At 40.1% G+C, this 24,085-nt stretch overlaps 1 protein-coding gene across 2 annotated transcripts in view; it reads right to left on the bottom strand.

Moving 5' to 3' along the window:
- LOC127418211 (slit homolog 3 protein-like) overlaps positions 1-22,780 on the bottom strand; it is a 235,366-nt gene extending 212,586 nt beyond the window's left edge. Inside the window, exons 1-2 of one of the 2 annotated variants that reach the window (XR_007893387.1) lie at positions 22,402-22,780; positions 22,001-22,170 (exon numbers count right to left, since the gene is read on the bottom strand). Coding sequence is in view for 1 of the 2 variants with exons in the window: in XM_051658665.1 (XP_051514625.1) it covers positions 22,001-22,161 (161 nt within the window). In the remaining variant the exon portion in view is untranslated. The remainder of the gene's footprint in view (positions 1-22,000; positions 22,171-22,401) is intronic. The other variant, XM_051658665.1, reaches the window with a different exon arrangement.
- Between the last annotated feature and the right edge of the window lie 1,305 nt (positions 22,781-24,085).

Genomic DNA, 24,085 nt, shown 5'->3' with positions numbered 1-24,085 from the left:
ATATATATATATATATATATATATATATATATATATATATATATATATATATATATATATGTTTCTCATGATCTTAAAAATCATATGCTTAAATGTTTGAAATTAGTTTTGTAGACAAAAATATAATTGTGCCAACATATTTATTTCATTATAAAACTAAAATTTAATTTAATTAAATCTTTTTAATTGATGACTTGGACCAAATAATAAAGAAAAGCAGCCAATAAGTGCCCAACATAGATGGGAACTCCTTCAATACTGTTTAAAAAGCATCCCAGGGTGATACCTCAAGAAGTTAGTTGAGAAAATGTCAAGAGTATATGTCTGCAAATTCTTGGCAAAGGGTGACTACTTTGAAGATGCTAAAATATAACACAGTTTTGATTTATTTAGGATTTTGTTTAGTCACAGCATAATTCCCATAGTCCCATTTATGTTATTCCATAGTTTTGATGACTTTACTATTATTGTAAAATGTGAAGACATTTTTTTAATAATAAATAATGAGTGTGTATATATATATATATATATATATGTATATATATATATATATATATATATATATATATATATATATATATATATACACACAGGGTTGGGAGGGTTACTTTTGAAATGCATTCCACTACAAATTACAGAATACCTGCTGTAAAATGTAATTTGTAATGTATTCTGTTAGGTTACTTAAGGTCAGTAACGTATTCTAAATACTTTGGATTACTTCTTCAGCACTGGTAGATTTTTTTCACTTATTTTGACTATAAAAACTCTGCCAGTAGAGTAAGAAAAAATACACACGTTAAAAATACATTCTCTGAAAAATATCTTATGCTGTGTTGTTTCTAAAACAAGATAAATCAAATTGATCTTGTTTTAAGGATTTTTAGATATTTTTACAGGAAAACAATACAAAAATGATTATCAAGAATAAGATTTTTGCCCTAATATCAAAGGTCTTACTAGAAAAAAAGAAATTATGAGCTAACGTAAATTTTCTTGATAAAACAAATATGATCGTGCCTTGTAACATGTGAATGTAAAATGGCTAGAAATAGCATTTTAGCTTAGCGTAAAGCTGACAATTTACACAAGGTGTATGGTTCTGTTACTTCTGCTCCAAACTTACTTCAAACTTATTTCTCTGTCTGCTCGTATGAATGTAACACATCATAAGAAAGTGTTTCACTGCTGTTCAAATGCACTTTGGATCGCATCATTTATATCTGAAAGGACTAAATATTAAATGACAATAAAATGCAAAGTAATCTCTTCAGTAATCAAAATACTTTTTGAATGTAACTGTATTCTAAATAATGATTTAAATTGTAACTGTAGTGGAATACAGTTACTTATATTTTGTATTTTAAATACGTATTTCCGTTACATATATTTCGTTACTCCCCAACCCTGTATATATATATATATATATATATATATATATATATATATATATATATATATATATATATATATATATATATATATATTTATTTATTTATTTATTTATTTATTTATTTTTTTTCTGACTTCTCCATGGGCGGTGCCATTGTGGCAAGAGACTTCATCTCGGATGCTCTACACTTTCGCTTGGTTGTTGTTATCTGCTAGACTAACTGGTGATGGAGCAGCTAAGGGTCTGGATAATTATGCAGTGTTATAGGGTGTTATAACAACTACAGGTGACTTAAAAACTACTGGAAAATGAATGTCTCTACGATAAGCCCACAAAAAGCTGTCCATGCTGAAACATTCCATGTCGAACCAGATGTAATAATCAGAGGTTGCATTAAACTAATTCTCCGTCACTTGCATTTTTTTTAAAACATTGACAGATTTCAAAATTCCAAATATTGTCCATCATTTTGGTAGATAACAAAGATGAAAACCATTTAAACCAAGCCCTTGTTTTATTTTCTCCCCAATTTGGAATGCCCAGTTTCCAGTGTGCTCTAAGTCCTCATGGTGGTGTAGTGTCTCACCTCAATCTGGGTGGTGAATGATGAATCTCAGTTGCCTCCATGTCTCAGACATCAATCTGTGCATTTTATCACATGGCTTGTTGAGTGTGTTACTGTGGAGAATAGCGTGAGGCCTCCACGTGCGCATCCATGCACAACTCACCACATGCCCCACCGAGAGCAAGAACCACATTATAGCGACCACAAGGAAGTTACCCTATGTGACTCTACCCTCCCTATCAACTGGGACAATTTGGTTCCTTAGGAGACCTGGCTCTAGTCACTCAGCATGCCCTGGATTAGAACTCACGACTCCAGTGGTGGTAGTCAGTGTCTTTACTCGCTGAGCTACCCAGGCCCCCAAGACTTTGTTTTATTAATAATTTTACAATGTTCATATCTCATGTCGCGCTTTGAGTATATGTGAATGAGGGAGAGACCAAGTTGTTCTCGGCAGAGTGCGTGAGAAGGCAGCACTTGTTAATGCAAAGGTACATGCCTCAATTACGATTTTTAAATGGAACCTATTATGACCATACGTCCTCTTTTCACGTAAGTTTCCTCTTTTTTCAAACCTTAAAAATTGATCAGTTGGGATTTCTAGATTCCCTAAATGTCCGCGATTTTGAATCTGTTCAACAAAAAACATAATTAAATCTAGCACATCATATACCTGAATTCTCTCTCTCTCTGCATGCTGTATGTCTGTCTCTCTCTCTTTCTTTCACACACACACATACAGGGCATGTGCAGAGAGCGCAAGAGCCCAGTAACTTTAAAATGTGTGTGATTGTGTACTTATCTGTTCAGGGATTGCCATCGAAACCAATTGTCCACACGCGGCCTTTAGTGAGAAAGGGATTTACGTTAAGGAAATACAGACTGTTCACTCGTTCACTGCTGTTAGTGATATTTCAGTGCTTGGTAATTGGAATAAGCTACAAATCGGAAGTCTGTTGCATCCGCACTGGAAGGACATGCTAAAAATAATGGGTAATTTCGCAGCTTGTGAAAAAGGTGTATATTATATATATATATATATATGGCAAATTATATTAACATGTACATTATATATACAGAACTTAAATTGCACAATTAAATTATAGTCAGTAAATAAAGAAAACTGCAGAATACTTACAGATTGCTGCTTGTGCTACTACACAATTCCTAATTTCAAATTTAACCCATACCTCCTAGTTTTCATTGATGCAAAATCATCAGTGACTTTGTCAAATCTTTGTCAAATGGTTGATACTTATTTTCTCAAGAGTCAATCCTGTGTCACGGTGTACATATACTGTTGATTATGGTTATCTTATGTTTGTTCAGAATGTAAGAATGCATTATGAACATCTATAATCCTAAACATGTAGAGTATTTTAGACTGAGTAACCTATTAGGAACAACTAGGGGGACCTTTCCCCCATCGCAGTCTGGTGAGCTCTGTGCGGGGTGGTATGATTTGTGCACCTCTCTCCCATCGCAAGCCAGGGGTGGGATGGCACAATTTGGGGCACCTTTCTCCCATCGCAATCTTGCGAGCTCTGTGCAGTGCTCAGAACCATCTGCAGATCATAGGAACCGCTATTGTTTGAGCCCAAGTCATCAGAAAAACAGAAAGGTTCATATTTAGTTTCTTTAGATGCCACAACCTTCTGATTCACTTTCGGCTGCTGCTGCTGCTCCAGTTTCTTGTCCTCCACCTCCTTGAACTTTGACCTCAAGGAAACCATCTTCTCTTGAAATTCAGCAGTGCACAGCTCATAGACATCCAGCATTAGAGGAAATTTAACATCCATAAGGACTTTGGCATTCACAGACTCTTTTTCTTTGTAGTAGAAGTGGACCATCTGAACCACCAGGTATGGCTGATTTTGGACGATTTGATATAGAGGGCATTTCTTTGTAAGGAAGGAGATAACTTTGTGATGTCCTCCTGTAGCCTCAGTCGCGAGTCCAGTGGTGAGATATTTGACTTCCTGGTTGATTTTATTTTATTTGTTTCCCTGTCTCAACCTCGGGACTCCTATCCTGAGGTCACCAGAACCAGCCAGATCCAGCTCCGTTCCTGCTCGGTGTTGGACTCCACTGTTATGTGTCGCTGTGTGATGATGACTAATACCAGCCGGTGCCAGCCAAACATCACTTCAGTCTATTACGATGGACTTCAGAGGATGAACTGATGCCAACTCCAACCATAAGACATGGGATACTTCATATGCCATTGCCTGAACCTTGGACTTAGGATAGACTTCACCGAAATTACCGGCCAGGTTGAACTGCAATGCACCTAACTGATCTCTGCCTACATCACCTCAGTCTAACGATGGACTATAAACACTGGAGTGGAACAAACGCTGGAGTAGAACAAACGATAAAGCTAAACATCACAAAATAACAAAACAACAAAACACTTCATCGACACAATGTAACACTTCAAGGACTGACAATCGAATGAACAAAACTAGGGGGTATTTATACACAAGGAGCTAAATGAGGGAATGAAATACAAGTGAGGATGTTGAGGAACAAATGGAAGTGATGAGGGCAGTGAACTATGGGAGATGTAGTCTGGGGGAAAACTTCAAAATAAGAGTCCTAGGAAGACATCCCCCCCTTAAAGGGTGACTCCTGGCGCCCCAAAGACGGATGATGAGGGTAGGGTGACACAGAAGGTGAGGAAGAATCCAAAGAAGAAGATCAGGAGGCCTGTGGGGCAGCCACAGGGCAAAGACTAATTTAATTCAATTATATTTATTTATCACACATTATATGTTTGCACATATACAGTGAAATTCTTTTTTTCACATATCCCAGTTAAGCTGGGGTCAGAGTGCAGGGTCAGCCATGATACAGCACCCCTGGAGCAGTTAGGGTCAAGGGCCTTGCTCAAGGGCCCAACAGTGGCATCTTGGCAGTGCTGGGGCTTGAACCCCTGACCTTCTGATCAGTAACCCAGAGCCTTAACCGCTGAGCCACCACTGCCCAACTGCTGGGTCAGGAGGCGGAACCGCTGGAGAAGGAGACTCTGGGGAAGCAGGTGGATCCATGGAAGACTCTGAGGGCGGAGCTGTGGAAGAGTCTGAGGGGCGGAGCCATGGAAGAGTCTGAGGGGCGGAGCCGTTGAAGGTGGAGCCGTTGGAGGTGGAGCCGTTGGAGGTGGAGCCGTTGGAGGCTCGAGAGGCGGAGCCAGGGAACTTGGTGCCCGGAGAGTAGCTGATGGCTCAAAGGGCCAGGGTTGAACCAGAGGTTTGGAGGACCGAGGTAGCGCCGGAGGCACGGAGGACTGAGGTGGAGCCGGTGGGACTGAAGACCAAGGTGGAGCCGTAGGGAAGGAGGGCCCCGGTGAAGCCAAAGGCTCAGAGTGACAAGGCATAGCTGGAGGATCGGAGAGCCAAGGCTGAGCCAGGTGACCAACTGACCAAGGCGGAGCTGGAGGGACAAGGGACCCCAGAGAAGCCGATTGGCTGAAGGACCACAGTGGAGCCGAAGGGACATAGAGCAGAGGTGAGACTGAGGGAATGAGGGACCAAGGCGGAGTCCAGGCCTTGGAGGTCTAGGCAGAGTCGGAGGATATGAGGTTCCTCCTGTCAGAGAAATCGCAGGTGGCGATGGTCTAGCTGGTGACTTGGGAGGAGCTGGCAGACCAGGAGGAGGAAGAAGGGGAGCAAATGTCTTGAGTGGAGCCAGTGGAGGAGGAAGGGACTGGGCACTGTACGGAACAAGGGTGTCCATTATGCTGGCTGGAACCAGCAGAGGATGAAGGGTAGTCAGGGTGGGAACCAGGGTGGGGAGCAAGTCCAGGTCTATTAACTTGGAGAGAGCTGGCTCTGGGACGGTCGAGGCTACAGGTGTGGGCGCTGGCTCGTTAACCATGGAAGGCATGGGCGCTGGCTCGTTAACCGTTGCAGGCTTGGAGGGAGGAGCCATTGAAGGCTTGGAGGGAGGAGCCGTGGAAGGCTTGGAGGGAGGAGCAGTGGAAGGCTTGGAGGGAGGAGCCGTGGAGGGCTTGGAGGGAGGAGCCGTGGAAGGCTGGAGGGCTGAAGTCCTCATCCTCTGCACCCACAGTGAAAGGTGAGCTGCAGAGCTAAAGAGCCACCTCCACATAGTCGGCGATCATCCAGTGAGGACCCGACGGAGGCATCAGCTCCTTCAATGCACTATTCAGGCCAGCCCTGAAGAAACTCACCAGAGCGTGGTCATCATAGTGCACCAAATTGGCAAGATGGAGAAACTCATGCATGTGATCCTCAACTGGATGATCTCCTTGTTCGAGGAGGAGGATTGCTACTGCAGGCGGTAGATCCATTTAGTTCGGACAGTCCTTCTGTAATGCTGGGTCGTGGAGAGGAAGAGGAAGAGATGCGGGAGTAGATACTTTCAATCTTTTAATTATAAACACTGGAGTGGAACAAATGCTGGAGTGGAAGAAACGATAAAGCTAAACATCACAAAATAACAAAACAATGAAACACTTCAAGGACTGACAATCGAATGAACATAACTAGAGGGTATTTACACACAAGGAGCTAAATGAGGGAATGGAATACAGGTGAGGATGATGAGGAGAAGATGGAAGTGATAATGGCAGTGAACTATGGGAGATGTAGTCTGGGGGAAAACTTCAAAATAAGAGTCCTCGGAAGACATGAGGGAGAATGACTGTGACATAGGTACAGTAACGTCACTGCATAATACCAGGTTGGTTTTCGCTTGAAAATACATTGATTTTGCAGTTTTTCCACAATGGAACACATGCTCTCTAGTACAACATGCTTTGATGTTAGCAAACAGAAAACAGTAAATGTATTAGTATGGATATGGCTTAAGTTTTGAGACTCAACCTTCATTTACTCTCCAAATTAAATGTTACAGAATTTTTCTCACCCACTTTTTATGCCCTTCCCACAAATTCTCTCTCTTTTTCATTCTCCAGCCACTTGTCCTTATCTCTAAGTATCTCACTCTCTCTCTCTCTCTCTCTCTCATTTTCTCATCTCATATCCTCTCACTTGCTTGCAATGTAATAACACTGCACATTTCCTCTTCTCTCTATCCTGCACTTCATTCTACACATCTTTCACCCTGCCAGTTTTTCAAGTCTAGTCAAGTCATTTTTTTTTATTATTATTATTATTATTATTATTATTATTATTATTTGTATAGCGCTTTTCACAACAGATATTGTTTCAAAGCAGCTTTACAGGAAATTATGCTACAACAGAAAATAAAGCTGTAATGTCTCAGTCATCATTGTTCTGTTTGATAAAAATTTTATTTTATATTCTGCCTTAAAAGTAAATAATATTTGTATTTAGACCCCCAATGAGCAAGCCAAAGGCCACTTTGGCAAGAAAAAACCACTAAAAGATGGTGGTTAATGGAAAAAAATAAATAACCTTGGGATAATAAAGGCTCACTTTGGGAGCCCTTTGGCTAAACAACTTTTACAGTTTGTGTTAATAGCCTGGAGAGCTAACTATGTCCTGCTTCCTCTAGAAACTCAATCAAACCTCCGGTAACACAGACAAGGTGGAGTTCACAGATATGGCAGCCCCCTGCTGGCTATATTTTGTTTTAATTTGCTGAGGGGATAAGGTGGCCATTCAAACGGCAGGTGTTCTGTGCTAACAATGTGCCCCCTCGGGGGCCCACCCCACCCACAAATGGCATTAGACTGCTCAGCCCGACTCATCCAGGTCATAAGCCTGCAGACCACTCTGCCAAATTGCACTTTTTCTTCTAACAGAAGCACTTCAGAGCGGCACCAGACAAAGAGAAAAATCTTTGCGATTTTGGCTGGAGGATATTTTAACTGTGTAGTGATGCAAAATCTCGAAATTGTGACACAACAGGTGACAGAGGTGCCCTTAACCTTCAAAGCGGTTTATGAAAATCAAAGAGTTGCTTCTTCTTTTCCCATTTGATGCTCTTCTTCACAGTGCATTTCCTGTCGTAATCTTCTGCTATTTTCCTTAAAGCCACGCTAGTCTAGTCCACAAAAGCTGATAGGTATGCTCCATTTCCTTTTGAAAGCCTCTCATCGCTGTTTGGAATCTTAAATGAGCTTCTTCCTCTTGGAACTCTGGTTAGGAGTTCTTTCATGGGTGTTTTTCATTACTGAAGCACTTTAGGAACTTTGACACTACCCACACATTAATATTCACCTCAAACAATGCACAAATTATCATCAGAACAGATACAGGATACATCAATAAGAGCAAATGTTTCTCATCTTGATTGATTAATTACAGCTAAATGACTCACGGATATCAAAGCACATCATGAAATTATCCTTGTATTCGCATTTAAATTAACAAGTTCGCTGTCATAACTGTCAACGGCACAACACTGTAATTTCTCCCTCCTATTATCTCTTCATTAAATTATTGTGTTAATTATGATTTCTCCATCACTGAGGTAATTCACTAAGGCATCAGAATATCAATGAATATTATGAGACAGATGTTAAACCCTAGATTCAAATGGGGAGATTTTAATCAAGGAAAGATTGGGGGACCAAATCTAAAAGTCTAAGAATCAGTTCTTGAAACCCCCATATTGATCAACCAATCACTATTTAAAAATGTTTGGGGGGCATTTCTCTTGTATCTCAACTGGTACATCATGACAATAGTTGATAGCACTTTCTACTTTGTTTGAAAAGTAAGTTCCTTAGGTTCATTCCCAAGGAACACATAAACTGATAAAGTGTGTATTTTAAATACACTGTAAGTCAGTTTGAATGAAAGCATCTGCTAAATGCATAAAACAGAGCGCTAATACATTTGATCATTTTGTTTTGTGTATATCAAATGCAACGATGTCTCATTTGGGGGTTTGGGATTATTACCGCTCACTTGTCTTTCATCTCTCATGAGCCATGAAACCAACAGCCATGCGGCTACCACACATCTCCACTGGACACATGCAGTCTTGTTCAAGAATTTTTGAGGGGTACCCTCTGGCACACTGAACTACCACCTCAAAAATTCTTATCAATTCCGTACACTAGTTCTGTGATGTCCAGCATAACTGAAACTGTCACAAAGGTTTGATACAGAAACTAATTTTCCCTCTTTTTGGCAAGTAACCTAGCAATACTGAACATATTTCGGGGTTTGTAATAAAACTCAGAATGTTAGTAATTAAAAGCACAAAAATTCAATTTCTTACCCTTATTACCTTGGCTTGGATTTAGCTAGTGATGATGGTATATTATCTCTGGTAAATGGCATTTGTGATTAAAAACAAAAAGAAAAATGTCACAGAATGAATGCAAGGAAAGATTGGATTTTGGGGTTAGTATGGGGTTTGACTGGATTAGCATGAGGATAAAGGCAAACACCAGTGATGAGTTTGCCTTTATCCCCATGCAAATCTGGGGGGGTGGGGGGTATGACTTTGTGTTCCCCTCCATTGTTTATGAGCAATGTTGGCAGTTTCTATCTCAGGGAGTGTTCATTTAGTAAATATTTTCATTACACCCATGTCTGGATGCATTCCCTGCTGAAGGGCTCTCACTTCACAGAAAGCAGAGCGGACAAAAATAAATTATTTCATATTTCTTTTCTGACTGTGCACCCCCTCGATTGTTTATTTTCAAAGCCTGACAGCTAATAGCACAGACAGTCTGGTGTTCTTGCACAGTTTATGACTTCTTAAATTACTAGAGTAACGCTTGGCTGAGAGGTGACAAGGGCATCTTCATCACTTCAGTGTGAAAGTCAATATGACAGCCAGGCTACAAAAGGCTCATCCATAACACACTCATCTTGGACTTCAGGGGTAACCAAGGATAACCCTCCACCCAACACGTCTTTCTGTAGACGTCATTACCAGGAAAAACAGTCAAATATGAGTGTCCCAACTGAATGTTGACCATATCTAACAATAGAAATCTGTGCCCGGCCACCATGGGTTTATTTGTTTGGATGTGTTTAAACCTGTGCCGCTCTATTTACACTGTGGCATATACATATTTTAAATTCAAAGGGAATCTTTTTTTGTCATAACTGAAGCTGAGGCCTAATAGAGCAAAAAACTATTTTGAAAGCGTAGTTTCCTAATCTACAAGCTACTCATAATTTCAAGTAGTTAAAATAGTAAAGCTACCCTTTAAATTTAACAAACAAATAGTAGTTTTTTGTTATTAACATTTTTATTGATTAATAAATTAACACAAAAAAACAACAACATATATATATTGAATCAATCACTTTAAACATTAAACCCCCACTATATCCCCTCCCCCTACCAAACTCCCACCCCACCCTGACCCCCCCCCCCCCCCCCCCCACGAACACCCCTGTGGTCAATAGAATAGACACACACACACACACACACACACACACACAAAAATAAATAAAATACAATAATCAAGTATAATTATAAAAAACAAAAACAAAAAAACTCTAAATTACTCCCTCCACCGCCCCTCCTTGAGATTCCCCCAAAAATGCTAAGTAATTGCTCCATTTCTTATTGTAAGAATCCCTAACTCCCATCCTTATGCTCGACCCCTTCTTGAAGGCAGCCACCCTCCCCATCTCCGTGCACCACTCCGGGAACAAGGGTACTCCATCCGACTTCCAACTTCTCAAAAAACCTTCCTACCAATCATCACACTGGTCAAAACCCAGTCCTTCATGTACTTATCCTCCAAATCCATGACCTCCCCATCTCCCAAAATACAGAGTCTGGTGCAGAACGAGACCTGAGTGCCCAACACATCACACACAAAACTTTGCACCTTCAGCCAAAATTCTTGGATCTTACGACACCCCCAAAAACATGGGTGGTGTCTCCATCTTCAGAATGGCATCGCCAGCAGATGGGTGTGTCCTTAAGACCAAGCCTATACAATTTAGAGGGGGTCCAATAAAATCTATGTAAAATCTTAAATTGCATAAGGTGAACCCTTGCATCTCTTGATGTAGACTTGACATTTTTTAGAATCCTAGCCCACACTCCCTCCTCCAATAACAAATTTAAATGTTCCTCCCATAATCTTTTGAGAGAATTTAAATCTCCGTCCCCCAGACACTGAATTAGCAGGGAGTAATACACCGATGCCTCATGACCCTTCCCAAAAGCAGCAATCACCACTTCCAGAGTATCTGCCTTTCTATGTGGGTGCGTGCTACTCCCAAAAACAGTGCAGAGCAGGTGGCGCAGCTGTAAATACTTATAAAATTGAGATCTGGGAATCCCAAATTGTTGAATCAAATTTTCAAAAGATCTCAATACTTCACTCTCATATAGGTCACTAAGTGTATTAACCCCCCTCACAATCCAATCTGAACAACAGAAAGGGGACTTATTAATACATAGTTTAGGGTTCAGCCATATGCTCGAGGCAACGTTTAAATAAATATCCGAGTTAAACACTCTGGACACCTTTGTCCATATCGAGTGTAAATTCGAGATAATGGGGTGTGACTTAACTTCTCCAAATAGTTTGATAGAAGGGCTTTGCAGTGGCGAAATAGGGTCAATAACTTCTTTTTCAATACAAAACTAGGGAGGAGCTCTCTCAGGTGGTAGCGACCAATGAGCCAAATGTCTGAGACCGAATGCGTAATATTAAAACAAAATCTTGGGTAGGCCAAGCCCACCTTTGTCAATCAACCTATGTAACTTGTTAAAATGTAACCTGGGATGCTTTCCATTCCAAACGAAGGACTTCGCTATGCTATCAAATTGCTTGAAATAAGAGAGGGGGACATATACAGGGAGAGATTGTAGTAGGTTGTTGAATTTTGGAATAAAATTCATTTTAATAACATTAACCTTTCAATCAATAAACGTAATGAAGCCCACCTATCCACATCACTCGAAAAAATTTTTATTAAAGGATCAAAATTAACTCTAACTAAATCACATAAATTTGCTGGGAATAAAATACCCAAATACTTAATGCCCTATTTGGGCCATTGAAAGGCACCCGGTTGAAAAGCCATTACTGGGCAGTACGCAGTCAGAGCTAAATCTTCAATTTAGACCAATTAACACGAAAATTTTGAAAAGGAATTGATAATTCTGTGGAGGCAAGGCATAGATCTATTGGGGTCGGAAACGAATAACAAAATATCATCTGCGTAAAGCAGAAGCTTATGCGCCACACCTCCCGCCGTCACCCCTGGAAAATCATCCTCCTTTCTTATCGCGGCTGCTAAAGGTTCCAGGGCAAGACAGAACAATAATGGGGAAAGAGGGCAACACTGCTGAGTGCCCTTATCCAGAGTAAAATAATCTGAAATTAATCCATTTGTTTGTACCGCCACTACAGGGTGTCTATAAAGTAACTTAATCCATCCAATAAAAGTATTTCCGAACCCATATATTTCCAAAATCGTAAAAAGATAATCCCATTCTACCATATCAAATGCCTTTTCAGCGTCAAGTGCGATGGCAGCGACTGGAGTCTGATCATTCACCACTGACCACATGATATTAATGAAACGCCTAATGTTATCAGAAGAGCTATGGCCCCAAATAAACCCCACCTGATCTATATGTATAAGAGATGTCATAACTTTACTCAATCGGTTAGCCAGAATTTTTGCCAAAATATTTACATCTAGCTGGATCAGGGAAATTGGACGGTAACTCTTACACTCGCCTGGATCTTTGTCCTTTTTAAGAATCAGACTGATCCGGGGTTGTGTCATGGTTGGCGGAAGCTTTCCATTCTTTAATGATTCCGTATAAACTTCTAACAAAAGTGGAGCCAGTTCTGTAGCATAAGATCTAAAAAATTCAGCGGAAAAGCCATCTGGCCCCGGAGCCATGCCTGTTGGCAGGGCCTTAATTACCTCGTCAAGCTCCTCCAAGTTTATCTCAGAATCAAGAGAATTTTTTTGCTCAGTTGTCAGTTTAGGGAGATCTAATGGTTCCATAAAATTTCTAATATCTTCATCAGTAGACGAAGATGTGGAACTATAAAGATCAAAATAGAATTCTTTAAAAGCATTATTAATATCAATGGCCGAGGTAAATATTTCACCACCAGCAGATTTCACTGAGGGAATGGTAGAAAAAGACTCTCTCTGCTTTATATATCTAGCCAAAAGCTTCCCTGCTTTGTCATCCGACTCAAAGTATGACTGTCTTGCCCTGAACAACCAAAACTCCACTTTCTGCGACAAAAATTATATCTGTATTTTAAACGGGTCAATTCTCTGAGGCCATCAGACGACATTTGGTGCTTCAGCTCTGCCTCTGCACTTTTAATATTCCCTTCCAACTCCACGAGTTCTCGTGCTTTGGATTTTTTGGTGAATGAGGCATACTGTATGATCCGACCCCTAAGAACCACCTTAAGTGCCTCCCAAGCAATGCCCACAGAGGATACTGAGGACCAGTTGGTCTCCATATAAACACTGATTTCAGTCTTTAACATTTGTTGGAAATCGGGATTTTGCAAAAGGGATACATTAAGGTGCCAACTATATGATTTCTTTTTCTCCGTGTGTGGCAACACCTCTAAACTCACCAGGGCATGATCTGAGACCAAGATATTTCCAATTGAGCAGTCAACAACAGATGAAATGAGGGACTTAGATATAAAAAAAAAATCTATTCTAGAATAAATCTTATGGACTGATGAAAAAAAATTATAGTCCCTACCAGATGGGTTCAAAAGTCTCCAAATATTTGCAAGACCAAGATATTTACACATCCTGTGAAGCGTCAATGTTGCTCTAGGGGGCTTACACACTTTTGCTTCAAATATTAGCCAAAATCAACCTTTTCCCCTGAATTTCTCCTAAAACAATAATGATTCTCCCTAATTTATCTTTAATCTGTTTAAGACATTTGAATTGTAGATGTTTACTAATCAATGTATTGACTCCCCTGCTCTTACTTGAGCCAGCACTAAAGAAAACATGTCCACCCCATATCTTCCCAAATTTTTCCGCTTCCTGCGGGGAAAGATGTTTCTTGAAGAAACACTATATCATATTTTTTATTTTTTTTAAATTAATTGTGTCAAAAACAAGATTATAAAGACCACATTCCACATTATAGCAACAGTAAAACCCAGAACTTCCCCCCGAACAAAACAAACCTCACGCAAGACATCGCCAAACTGCGTCGATCCCTTAAAACTCAAAAGGTCCATGTACGCATGCGAGAGTCCCTGCGACAACTTTGCCGTCGGACTGCTCAAGTCTGGTGCTTCTGCACAAATTTTGTGAGGCAAAATTACACAACAGAAAATACTTCGTAAAACAGACTCCAGCCAACAGGCAGAATAAACACAAAGAACATGTAGATTCATTCACAGAACTGTCTTGAAGGTGTGTTCCTCCACAAAACACACTCCAGCTGATATAAAGCTGTTCAGTTTCCTCGGACATACAAACAGTTGTTCAGTGAGCTGGCTGTTATGAGTGCAGCAGATGACATAATCATTCTAATGTCCCTTAAAAATACTCCACAAAAACAAACTCCAGCCGCTAGGCGGAACCAGCACGAAAAGAAACAACACAGGCATCCCAGTTCCTCGGATGATCAAGAGCCAAACTCACTCGGAGGCCACATAAAAAAGTACATCATGACTTACTCAGCCTGTCAACTTTATAAAAGACATCCATTATGTGAGCATGTAGATATTTTGCGGTTATCCATAGTGTTCATTCTCAATCTGGCCAGGAACTTCAGTGTAAAAGCGATCTTCCGCCAATGCAAAAGTTTCTTGAAGGAGTCATGCCACAAAACAAACTCCAGCAGCTAGGCAGAGCCAATGCAAAAAAAAAAAAAAAAAAAAAATGTCACCCAGCTTCCTCAGACAATCGAGTCACTGCAAAAGCGATCTTCCGTTGATGTAAGAGTTTCTAGACCTTTATCGGATGATCTCAGAAATATGGCCAGAATTGATCAGGGCCTGTCTCCCTCAGCCGATCTCCGAGCCGGGGCTCTGTAAGCTCGCTCGATTTCCAGCCTGTTATGTCGAGCAGACTTGGGAAGAGCTCGTCCTGGAATTTCACCATATCTCTGCCTTCTTAATGCTCAGGAATTCCAAAAATTCATATGTTATTCCTTCAGCTTATATTTTTATAAGCTTAAGCTTAATATATTTTATATATTAGCAGATAATTCCCTTTCTGACGACTCCAGGTAATCAATTTGTTTCTCAACATCTGCGACTCTTGTGACCAATTCAGAGAATTTTGTTTCCATCGCCGTAATCGATCGACGTATTACAGCGAGATCCTCCAAGTCAGCAACAACCTTCGTCAGCATCACCGAGATGCTGGACAGTTGACGCTGAATATCTTCTCCCGACGCGCCATCCATATGGAGTCCCTGGCTCACAGTCCCATCAGAGGCCTCAGCTTGAACACGTAAGTGTCTTTTAATGTCTCCAGAGTATGAGGATTTTGACTTTTTTGCCATGTTTACCTCAAAGAGCAAATATGTAACGGGGTGTATCGAATCTCACCAGATTATAACATGAAAATATTTAAAAAACTAGCAAAGTGAGCAGAGCCAGTCGCTCACACGTCTGCTTCTCGCATGGCGTCACGTGTCCCCAGTTCTAGCAAACAAATAGTTGTTTGAAGTAGTTTGAAAACTTCTTTGAGGCTATCTAAGGGTGTTATCTATCAGAAAATGTCTGACAGCATTAAACAGCATTTGAACAGATAAATTTGCACATAATAAAACTATAAAACATCATTATGACAAGGAGGAGGGAGTGGCCAAGCCGTGAGGGTGCACACCTGGCACTGAGTTGCCCCAATCAGCGGGAGAGAGAGATAAGGAGGAGCCGGGGACGCTAGAGAGAGAGAGAGAGAGAGAGGGAGAGAGAGAGAGAGAGAGAGAGAGAGACACGTGGCAGTGTGTGTGTCTACGTGTCAGCGTGAAGCAGTGTGTTATTGTGTACGACTGAAAAGTGCAACAATAAATGTCTGTGTACTGTTCAACCCAGTCCCAACTTCCTCCTTCCCACACACCAACGAAACCTGTTAAATTGGTGCCGAAACCCGGGAAGGAGGAAGGATGTGCTTTCAGGGAGTCCTCGCCACTGCCGTCTGCCTGGAGGTGGAGGAGCCCTCTGCCGTCCGCCAGGAGGCAGTGCAGCTGGCTGAGGACCATGTGACAGTGTGTTCGGGGGCCGGCGAACTGGAGTGTTTTTCTTTTTTCCCTCTCTCTTACCTCTCTCTCTCTCGGGCTCTCCTGCTCTCTCTCCCCTCTCCCTCCCCTCATCCTACTCATTTTCCCAGGAGGCGGGGAAGGCCAGTCAGCAGAGTAGGTCAGGGGGAGGGAGAGCGAAGAGAGAAAGAGAGCGGGAGAGCCCGAGAGAGAGGGGGGGGGGAGTAGGTCAGGCTGGTTGGTTCCCTGGCCTGAATTGGGTGTTGGGGGTATGTGACGAGGAGGAGGGAGTGGCCGGGCTGGGAGGGTGCATGCCTGGCGCTGAGTTGCCCCAATCAGCAGGAAAGAGAGATAAGGAAGAGCCGGGGATGCCAGAGAGAGAGAGAGAGACACGCGGCAGCGTGAAGAAGTGTGCAATTGTGTGCAACTGAAAAGTGCAACAATAAATGTCCATGTGTACTGTTCAACCCGGTCCCAGCTTCCTCCTTCCCACACAACAACGAAACCTTTTACAATCATACTTCATATAAATCACCCAAAAACATTGTGAATGCAGCATTTAATTAAATGTTTTACTATAAAAAAAAAATTGTAAAACCCAGTGCAGAGACTCAATTCATCATTTTTTTTTTTTTTTTTTTTAGTTCTATTTACATAAACCATCCAAACAAACCGATTCACTAAAATGTAACTGACTTCCCAATGCTTCATATGAAAAAGAAGACACAGAGGCCACTGCCAAACCAAGCAACTTCCTATTGGTCAACACTGCAAATACGTGTGTCAAAGGTCACCAACCTTAATCGCTAAGGTTAAAAAAGGCGCTAAATATGTGCAGACCATTTACATTTACCATTTAAACACCATGCAGAACGCCACCAGAAGTCAATCAGGCAAAATGTTTGTTTGTGCAGATACCTATAGAGATTACTGTTTTTTGCCCAAGAGTAAATGTTATCGATTTTTTTACTCTTTTACTCCACTTTACTTCTGTATGTGCAAACCGAAGGCCTAGCAAAATCTCGATCAAATCATTCATAACTCTGGCTCAATTCTTTTGTTTATCGGTTGCTAACTACAACCCAGTGTTTGGGTTCCTGACATGGATTACATCACAGTCACAAAAGCATAAAACCATGCACAGTTTTATTCATATTTGTTAGCTTAGGATAAACACTGTCACTTTCAGCTACATTCAGCTGTAACTAACAAGATGTGCCGATGAGAAGCCCTTGATGTGTTGCTTTGGTGACAAAGCCCCCAAAACAAGAGCCCTCGTTAACTTTAAACGACTCTTGAGGCGTGCATATTGTCAAATCCAGCCTACCATAGAAGCATGACACAAACTTGGAAGATTTGTGGACTTCTGTGTCCCTGTCCTAGAAGTGACCTCTTCGAGACATTTGTGACGAGAGGTCTTCTGGCACCCAGACTCCCCAAAGACAGTGCATGTCCGTCTCTGCCAGCTTTACGCTTTGATGTACTGGCTGAAATGAGGCAGATTAAATATTTTCCAACATTTTTTTTTTTAAGGTTGGGTGGCGGATCTTTTCCTGAAGTCTTTGCCCACAAGCAGTGCCAACAGCTGTCTGGCAGGCTGCAGTGTGTGAACGCTTGCTGAGTGAGAGGCTTCACATATGCTCCTCATATGCCCTGCGAGGTCAACAGGGCACTGGAGACCACAAACCCACCTCCCGACTCGCTCCAACACCAACACAACAAACACACACACAGTCCCGCTGAGTCTCTGCAAGAATTATGCATAATAAAAACAGGCTAAACTTCTGACAGAGGATCAGCAGATGCTGATAAAAGAATATTCAAACATGAGGGTAGCATCCAGTTCTTTCTTGTGTTATTGTGGTAGAATTAGCTGTAAAATTAACGGTATCTTGGTGTGGCTTGCTTCTGTTTCACAAAATTGTTCTGTTTTATTAACTGATTAGTTCATTGACCCTTTCTGGAGATGCCACTAGGTCAGTGGCGGTTCTGGCTTACTTGGTGCCCTAGGCGAGATCCGACGTGGTGCACCCCTTAACATCCCCAACCTCCTTAAATTGCTCAATTAAATTTTAGAGTCAATAAATAAAGAAAATGGCAGAATACTTACAGATTGCTTCTTGTGCTATTACACCTAATGAGTAGCCTGTAAGTTACAACTCTGGGCACCTTTCCCCCATTGCTATCTTGCGAGCTCTATGCGGGGGCAGGGTGGCACAATTTGGGGCACCTCTCTCCCATCGCAGTCTTGTGAGATCGGGACGGGGTGGCACGATTTGGGGCACCTTTCTCCCATCACGAGCCAGGGTCGGGGCGGCACAATTCGGGGCATCTTTGTTCCATCGCGATCTTGTGAGCCATGTGCAGGGGCGGCCGATCATGTTGTTCAGGTACCCTGTCATGCCAGCATAAAGAGTGTTGGCACCCTAGGCACTTGCCTATATTGGCTATGCCAGGATCCGCTAGTGCACTATGTGGCTACAAATAAGCGTGTTATGTGCTATGAGTGAGTCAGTGAATCATTTTGAGTCATTCATGACCGCAATTTGCCAAGAGATTTATAGTGTTGTAAGCATTATAAGAACAAAGCATTTTCCTTCAGTTTGTGAACTTCTGAGCAAGAAGTTTATGAGTTTCAATGATGTCCTTACCTTATCATTTATTAAAATGTGCATGTGTTCAAATCTACTGACTTCAGTAGAATGTTTAAGTATTATAAGAACAAAGCATTTTCATATAGTATTTAAACTGCTGAACATGACTGCATTCCTGTCAGATGCAGAATCACTGTGCATGTGCTGCTATAGCCAAGACTGGCCGTAGCTGTAATCAATCAAGCAATCTGCCTCGGTGGGACTGCGTTTGCCAAGCACGTGATTGGCCACTGCTGTAGTCAAACACGTGGGAGTCTTCGGATCTGCACGAATTGGCATCAAATAAAAAAGTGACCAAATAGGGCAAATTTCACAGAAAGTTGAGGAGTTTTTATCCCTGTAAAATTCAGTTCACTACCTGCTTTCCATGGGCGGTTTTTGTACAGCATTAATTGCAGCAGGCTAGTATTGATGCCTTTTGTGAATAAAGCGCACACTAATAAGCCTCTTTTACTTGGAAAGGATGTGTGATTGTGATGAACCACTGCAGATGCTGCTTAGTTATACTGGATTGTGGGTGATTAGTAAATAAAGCGCAGGTTTTTGTTAGAGTTTTCCTATTAAGACAAACTTAGAGGAAGGAAATGCTGCCATTCTCTATCCTGATCCAGTGCTTGATGAGAACCATCAGACAGAACATGCTACGTCTGTTCCTGAAGTGTTAACTGCGAGAGGGCCTTGGCGCTATGAAGACGCCGGCGGACAGAATTTGCTATTAAACACTACAGTGTGTGTGTGTGTGTGTGTGTGTGTGTGTGTGTGCGTGCGTAACTACCACAAATTAGAGTTAGAGAGATGAAAGAGTGAAAGAGAGAGAGAGAGAGAGTAACTGAAAGGGGATATTACAGTTGCAACAGGAGCAACTAATGAGTTCAAAATGAAATAAGCTTTCAAAGAAAGAAAAGCCTTTCAAATAAAGAGGGAATTTATTAGAGGGAAATGGGCCTGGACTCTGGAATTGTGGGTAAATGGGCCTTGCTTAGGGCAGAGGTGCATTCATTACAGTTAAATCAATACCTTAAATCAATACTCCAGGGTGCTCTGGGAATGCAGGTGGTGTGTTAATCGTACCCAGGAGACTTGGAGACACTTCCACCTGGATTTCAAGCAGTTGCGAAAAACTGTTGTTATAATATGGATGCTGCAACTTCAGATAGAACTTCACTTGGTTGTCAGTGAAGAAATCTGTCACTCCATCTTCAAAGCAATTTAACTATTAATGAAATACTTGAAACATTTAAAGGCTAGCAGCTATGCCTAGTTTAAACAGGATAGAACCTGACATAGTATATTTTAAAACAAATTCAATATGCCGAGGGACATGATCCTTATTTAATTTTCTTTCCACATGAAAGATCCCACTGAAAATCCCACTAGGATTCAAAGGTTATAAGGTTTAACCAGACCTCTGGCCAGTGGTGTAGTAGTGTCTGATGAGGTGGGCATACTGTGAATTTATTAAAGTTTAATGGTTATTTATAAAAATTAATGGTTATTTGTTTTATTTGTGTACTATTATGCGCTTTTCTGTGTATAGTGAAACTGTTTTCCTATTTAGAAATATAAACTGAAATGATCTGATATCATGAGAAAAAGGCACCACATACAGTAAAAGACAAAAAAAAAAAAAGCATTATAAACTATCAGGTGCGCAATAACATGCAGAATTTTCACAAAGTTTAATTGCATAAGTTAAATTTAAATGTATATATATATATATATATACATATATATATATATATATATATATACACACACACATTATATTGGTGTACACTTATATATACACAATTCACTTGTGTACTAACCCGATGCTGTGAAAAATTTCAAGGTCAAAAGACTACTCGTTGTTCTGGCAGCCATACGTATCATCAATTATTTCAGGTGGGCATACGCAAAATTCTAAGAAAGATAGGTGGGCATACGGCGTATTCCTGTGTATGCCCTAGACTACACTACTGCCTCTGGCTATTGAACAGAGTGGGTCGTTTTCATAACAAGTCCAAGGAAATTATTATATTTGCTTTTCTTTTTCTTAAGCCAGATGGAAGTGTTATTTTAAGAACTGTCATGGCTTATTGTGACAGATGTGCTGCAGGTAGAAACAAGGACATTAAGAACATCTTCACAGAGAAATCCACCAATGGTACGTAATCTAAGCACTTAAGAGAGTGCAGTTGCGCTTCAGCTGCAGTGCGCCCCTCAATGGATTTGTAGTTCCCCAACTAATGCAGACAAGGTATACACACACACACTAACACCATATGGCCATTATTCATGTCAATGTTTGTGTACACTTATTAAATCAGTATTGCAATGCAGTGTATAATATCAAGAGGCATTAACAACTGAACACAATCATTTGTGATAATCAGAGAAATGTTATTTCATGTGAAAGCATTCACTTCAAACTCTCAAATTCTCAACTCAATACAAAATGCAGAATGTAAACAAGGAAAAAATAAGAAATTCCTGCATGAGACTATTTATTATATCAATTATATATGCAAAACAAAAAAGCAATGTTACATGACTATAAACTCTTTAAACTCTCAAATTAATACAAATTACTGAATCTAGGAAATAAGAAAACTCTTTATGTATCAGACAATATGATATTAATTAAGTTATTGTAAGTTTAAAAAAGCAGCATTACTTGACTTCAAACATATAAAACTTTACAATTATTACAAAATATTGAATCTAATCTATGAAATAGGAAAATTATTTGTGTATGAGATATGAACAATTGCAAATTCAAAAAAAATTATTTATAATGTAATAACTTTGCAGAATAATATGAATAATGTCCCATACTAAAACATTTTGAACACCTGCTTTAATCTACATTTGTCTACTCTAAAGACTTTAACAACCTAAATGATTGCATCTCACAAGTGTAATCAAAGATACAGAAAACCTAATTAATTAATATGGTAGCATGAAAATTACAAATTTTGTAATTTCGTCCTATCACCTTCACACTAAAGAACTATAGAATACTATAATCCTAAAGCACTAGCCTATGTGTAATTACCGTGTAATTAACTTGTAATTGCTTGTAACTACATTGTTATTATGAATGCAATATTCATTCATAGTAGAATGCAATATGTTCAACATGAATAATGAAGTGTTACCAAGTTCAGGAGCACATAGTCCCTGGAATAAACTTCATTCTCTCGCTCACAGAATGTAAAATATCGACTATGTGTCACTGCATGAACACTGCTGCTGTCATTTCTGTTACCGGTGGTAAGATAAGACAATAACCGGGGTACTTACAGTCTTTCGGCATTCCTCGGGATTCCCCTGGGAACAGTCCTGAAGCTTTGACCCTGACAATCCACATGAGAGCCCGAACAACTGCACTTATGCGGGCATCCATTCACAGAGACGCAGAACAGCAACACAGCCAATATTCCCCAAGACTTCACCCACAGCATGATATATATCTATATATATATATATATATATATATATATATATATATATATATATATATATATATAGATAGATAGATAGATAGATAGATATATAGATATCTATATATATATATATATATATATATATATATATATATATATAGATAGATAGATAGATAGATAGATAGATAGATAGATAGATAGATATCCTTTGATGCTGCTAGCAGCCTTATTTTAATTAAAAATAATAATAAAACAAACCAATGCTTAAGCTATATGAAGAACAAAAGTAATCCGCGTCTTATCCGGAGCCAATGAGGTCGCGAGCGCAAAATTCTCCAGGTGAGACGTGGAAAATATGAAACAGTGCGAACACAAAGTATTAAATAGATAGTTCCAACTTTGAAAACTTCTCAAAATACATCGGAGGCAAGCGTTGCTCATTCAAATCTAGAGTTGCATGTCTCCACACCACTGAAGCATTCAGATGCGCAAAAGTTAAGAACACACATCACTAATTTGACGAACATGAAAGTCTCAGAGAAATCCTCCAAAAAGCCATTAAATGTCAAAAGGGATTCGCCCTCATTCTTCTGCAATTCCGCTTTTTTAGGTCCAGCATGCAAATCCTCATTGATAGTGATTGAGAAACTTCAGCGGAGCTCGTACCTATTTGATTTCCAGCCCCCAAACTCTGCGCTCCGCACTCCTACTGGTTCATCCTAGTGATGTCATTCAGGGATATTTGGAGTCTCCAGAAGTTTTTGGGACTGCTTAAAAAAAAAAAAAAAAAAAAAAAAAACTCCGCTCAAGCCCACACAAAATGCTCGTTAAGTCTGAGGGATGAACACAAAGTTATGAATTAGAAACCGCAGTGCTAAAAGAGGAGACACGCATGCCATGGGCACTTTGAGACGGCTTTTTAAGACGAGATAACATAAAACTAATGCTTATTGATTTTATAATGTGGCAGTGACGATTTTTATTCATATGAATGGTTTTAAAGTGATTGTTGAAAAAAAAATTAAATAAAAATAAATCTAACGAATAAAAAAAGAATTCTAAGTGTTAAATGAGCAAAGTTGCCTACATTAGCCTATGTGTATAGTTGTGTATTCTATGTGTATCCCAGTGTATAGTTAAATTGTAGTATTGTAATATTTTTATTCTGTTGATTATAGTTATAGGCTATACCTAACCTATTTCGAAGGCTGCAACAAACTACGTTTAAATAAAAAATCTTTATTGTGACTTTGATCCATGCTGACGCATTTCCTATTGACACTATATTAAAATATAGCATCGAATGATTCACAGGCTATAGAAATGTCCTCTAAGTATCTATTTCTGTGTGGATAATGTGTGTCCTGACACTTTCATATGACTTTTTCTTTTTTCTCCATGATTTTTGGTCCCCATTTTGCAGTCGTGGTGCCCCCGTCTGGTGAGAAATGTATTCTAACTTTAATCTTAATTCCAAGAATATTTCCCTATGATGAGAGACCACCAGTATTGTTAGGGTTTAATTAGGTTAAGCTATGGTTTATTTTTCATGCCAAAGACTTTTCTTTGCATATTCATGCATAATATTACGTTTGCATGTTTTAAGAAAATACAAACAACAAGGCTTTTTATAAAGAAGGCAACAAAGACATGAAACTGTATGACAAGCCAGAGACTATTTAGCAGAGATGGAGCACTTCTATTTAAATGAATGGGAGAAATTGTAAATCCCAATGGATGTTGAAATGTAAGTCCCATTAAGCGCTGAGATGCCGCTTGCATGCCGCTTGTTCACATAGAAAAATAGCTGCCCAGACTGCCCTGGAGTCCAAAGATGGCCGCCATATGGACTGACTTCCCTTGCAAAAGGGACTTTGGACAAGCACGGTTTTCTTTCTGTGTTGTTGTATTTCCTATGGAAACAGAAGGTTTGTTGATTGTA

Source organism: Myxocyprinus asiaticus, chromosome 27 (genome assembly GCF_019703515.2).
Source record: "Myxocyprinus asiaticus isolate MX2 ecotype Aquarium Trade chromosome 27, UBuf_Myxa_2, whole genome shotgun sequence".
NCBI classification, from domain to species: Eukaryota; Metazoa; Chordata; class Actinopteri; order Cypriniformes; family Catostomidae; genus Myxocyprinus; species Myxocyprinus asiaticus.
Note: the sequence above shows the minus strand (reverse complement) of the source record. Positions and strands in the feature narration are given on the sequence as shown.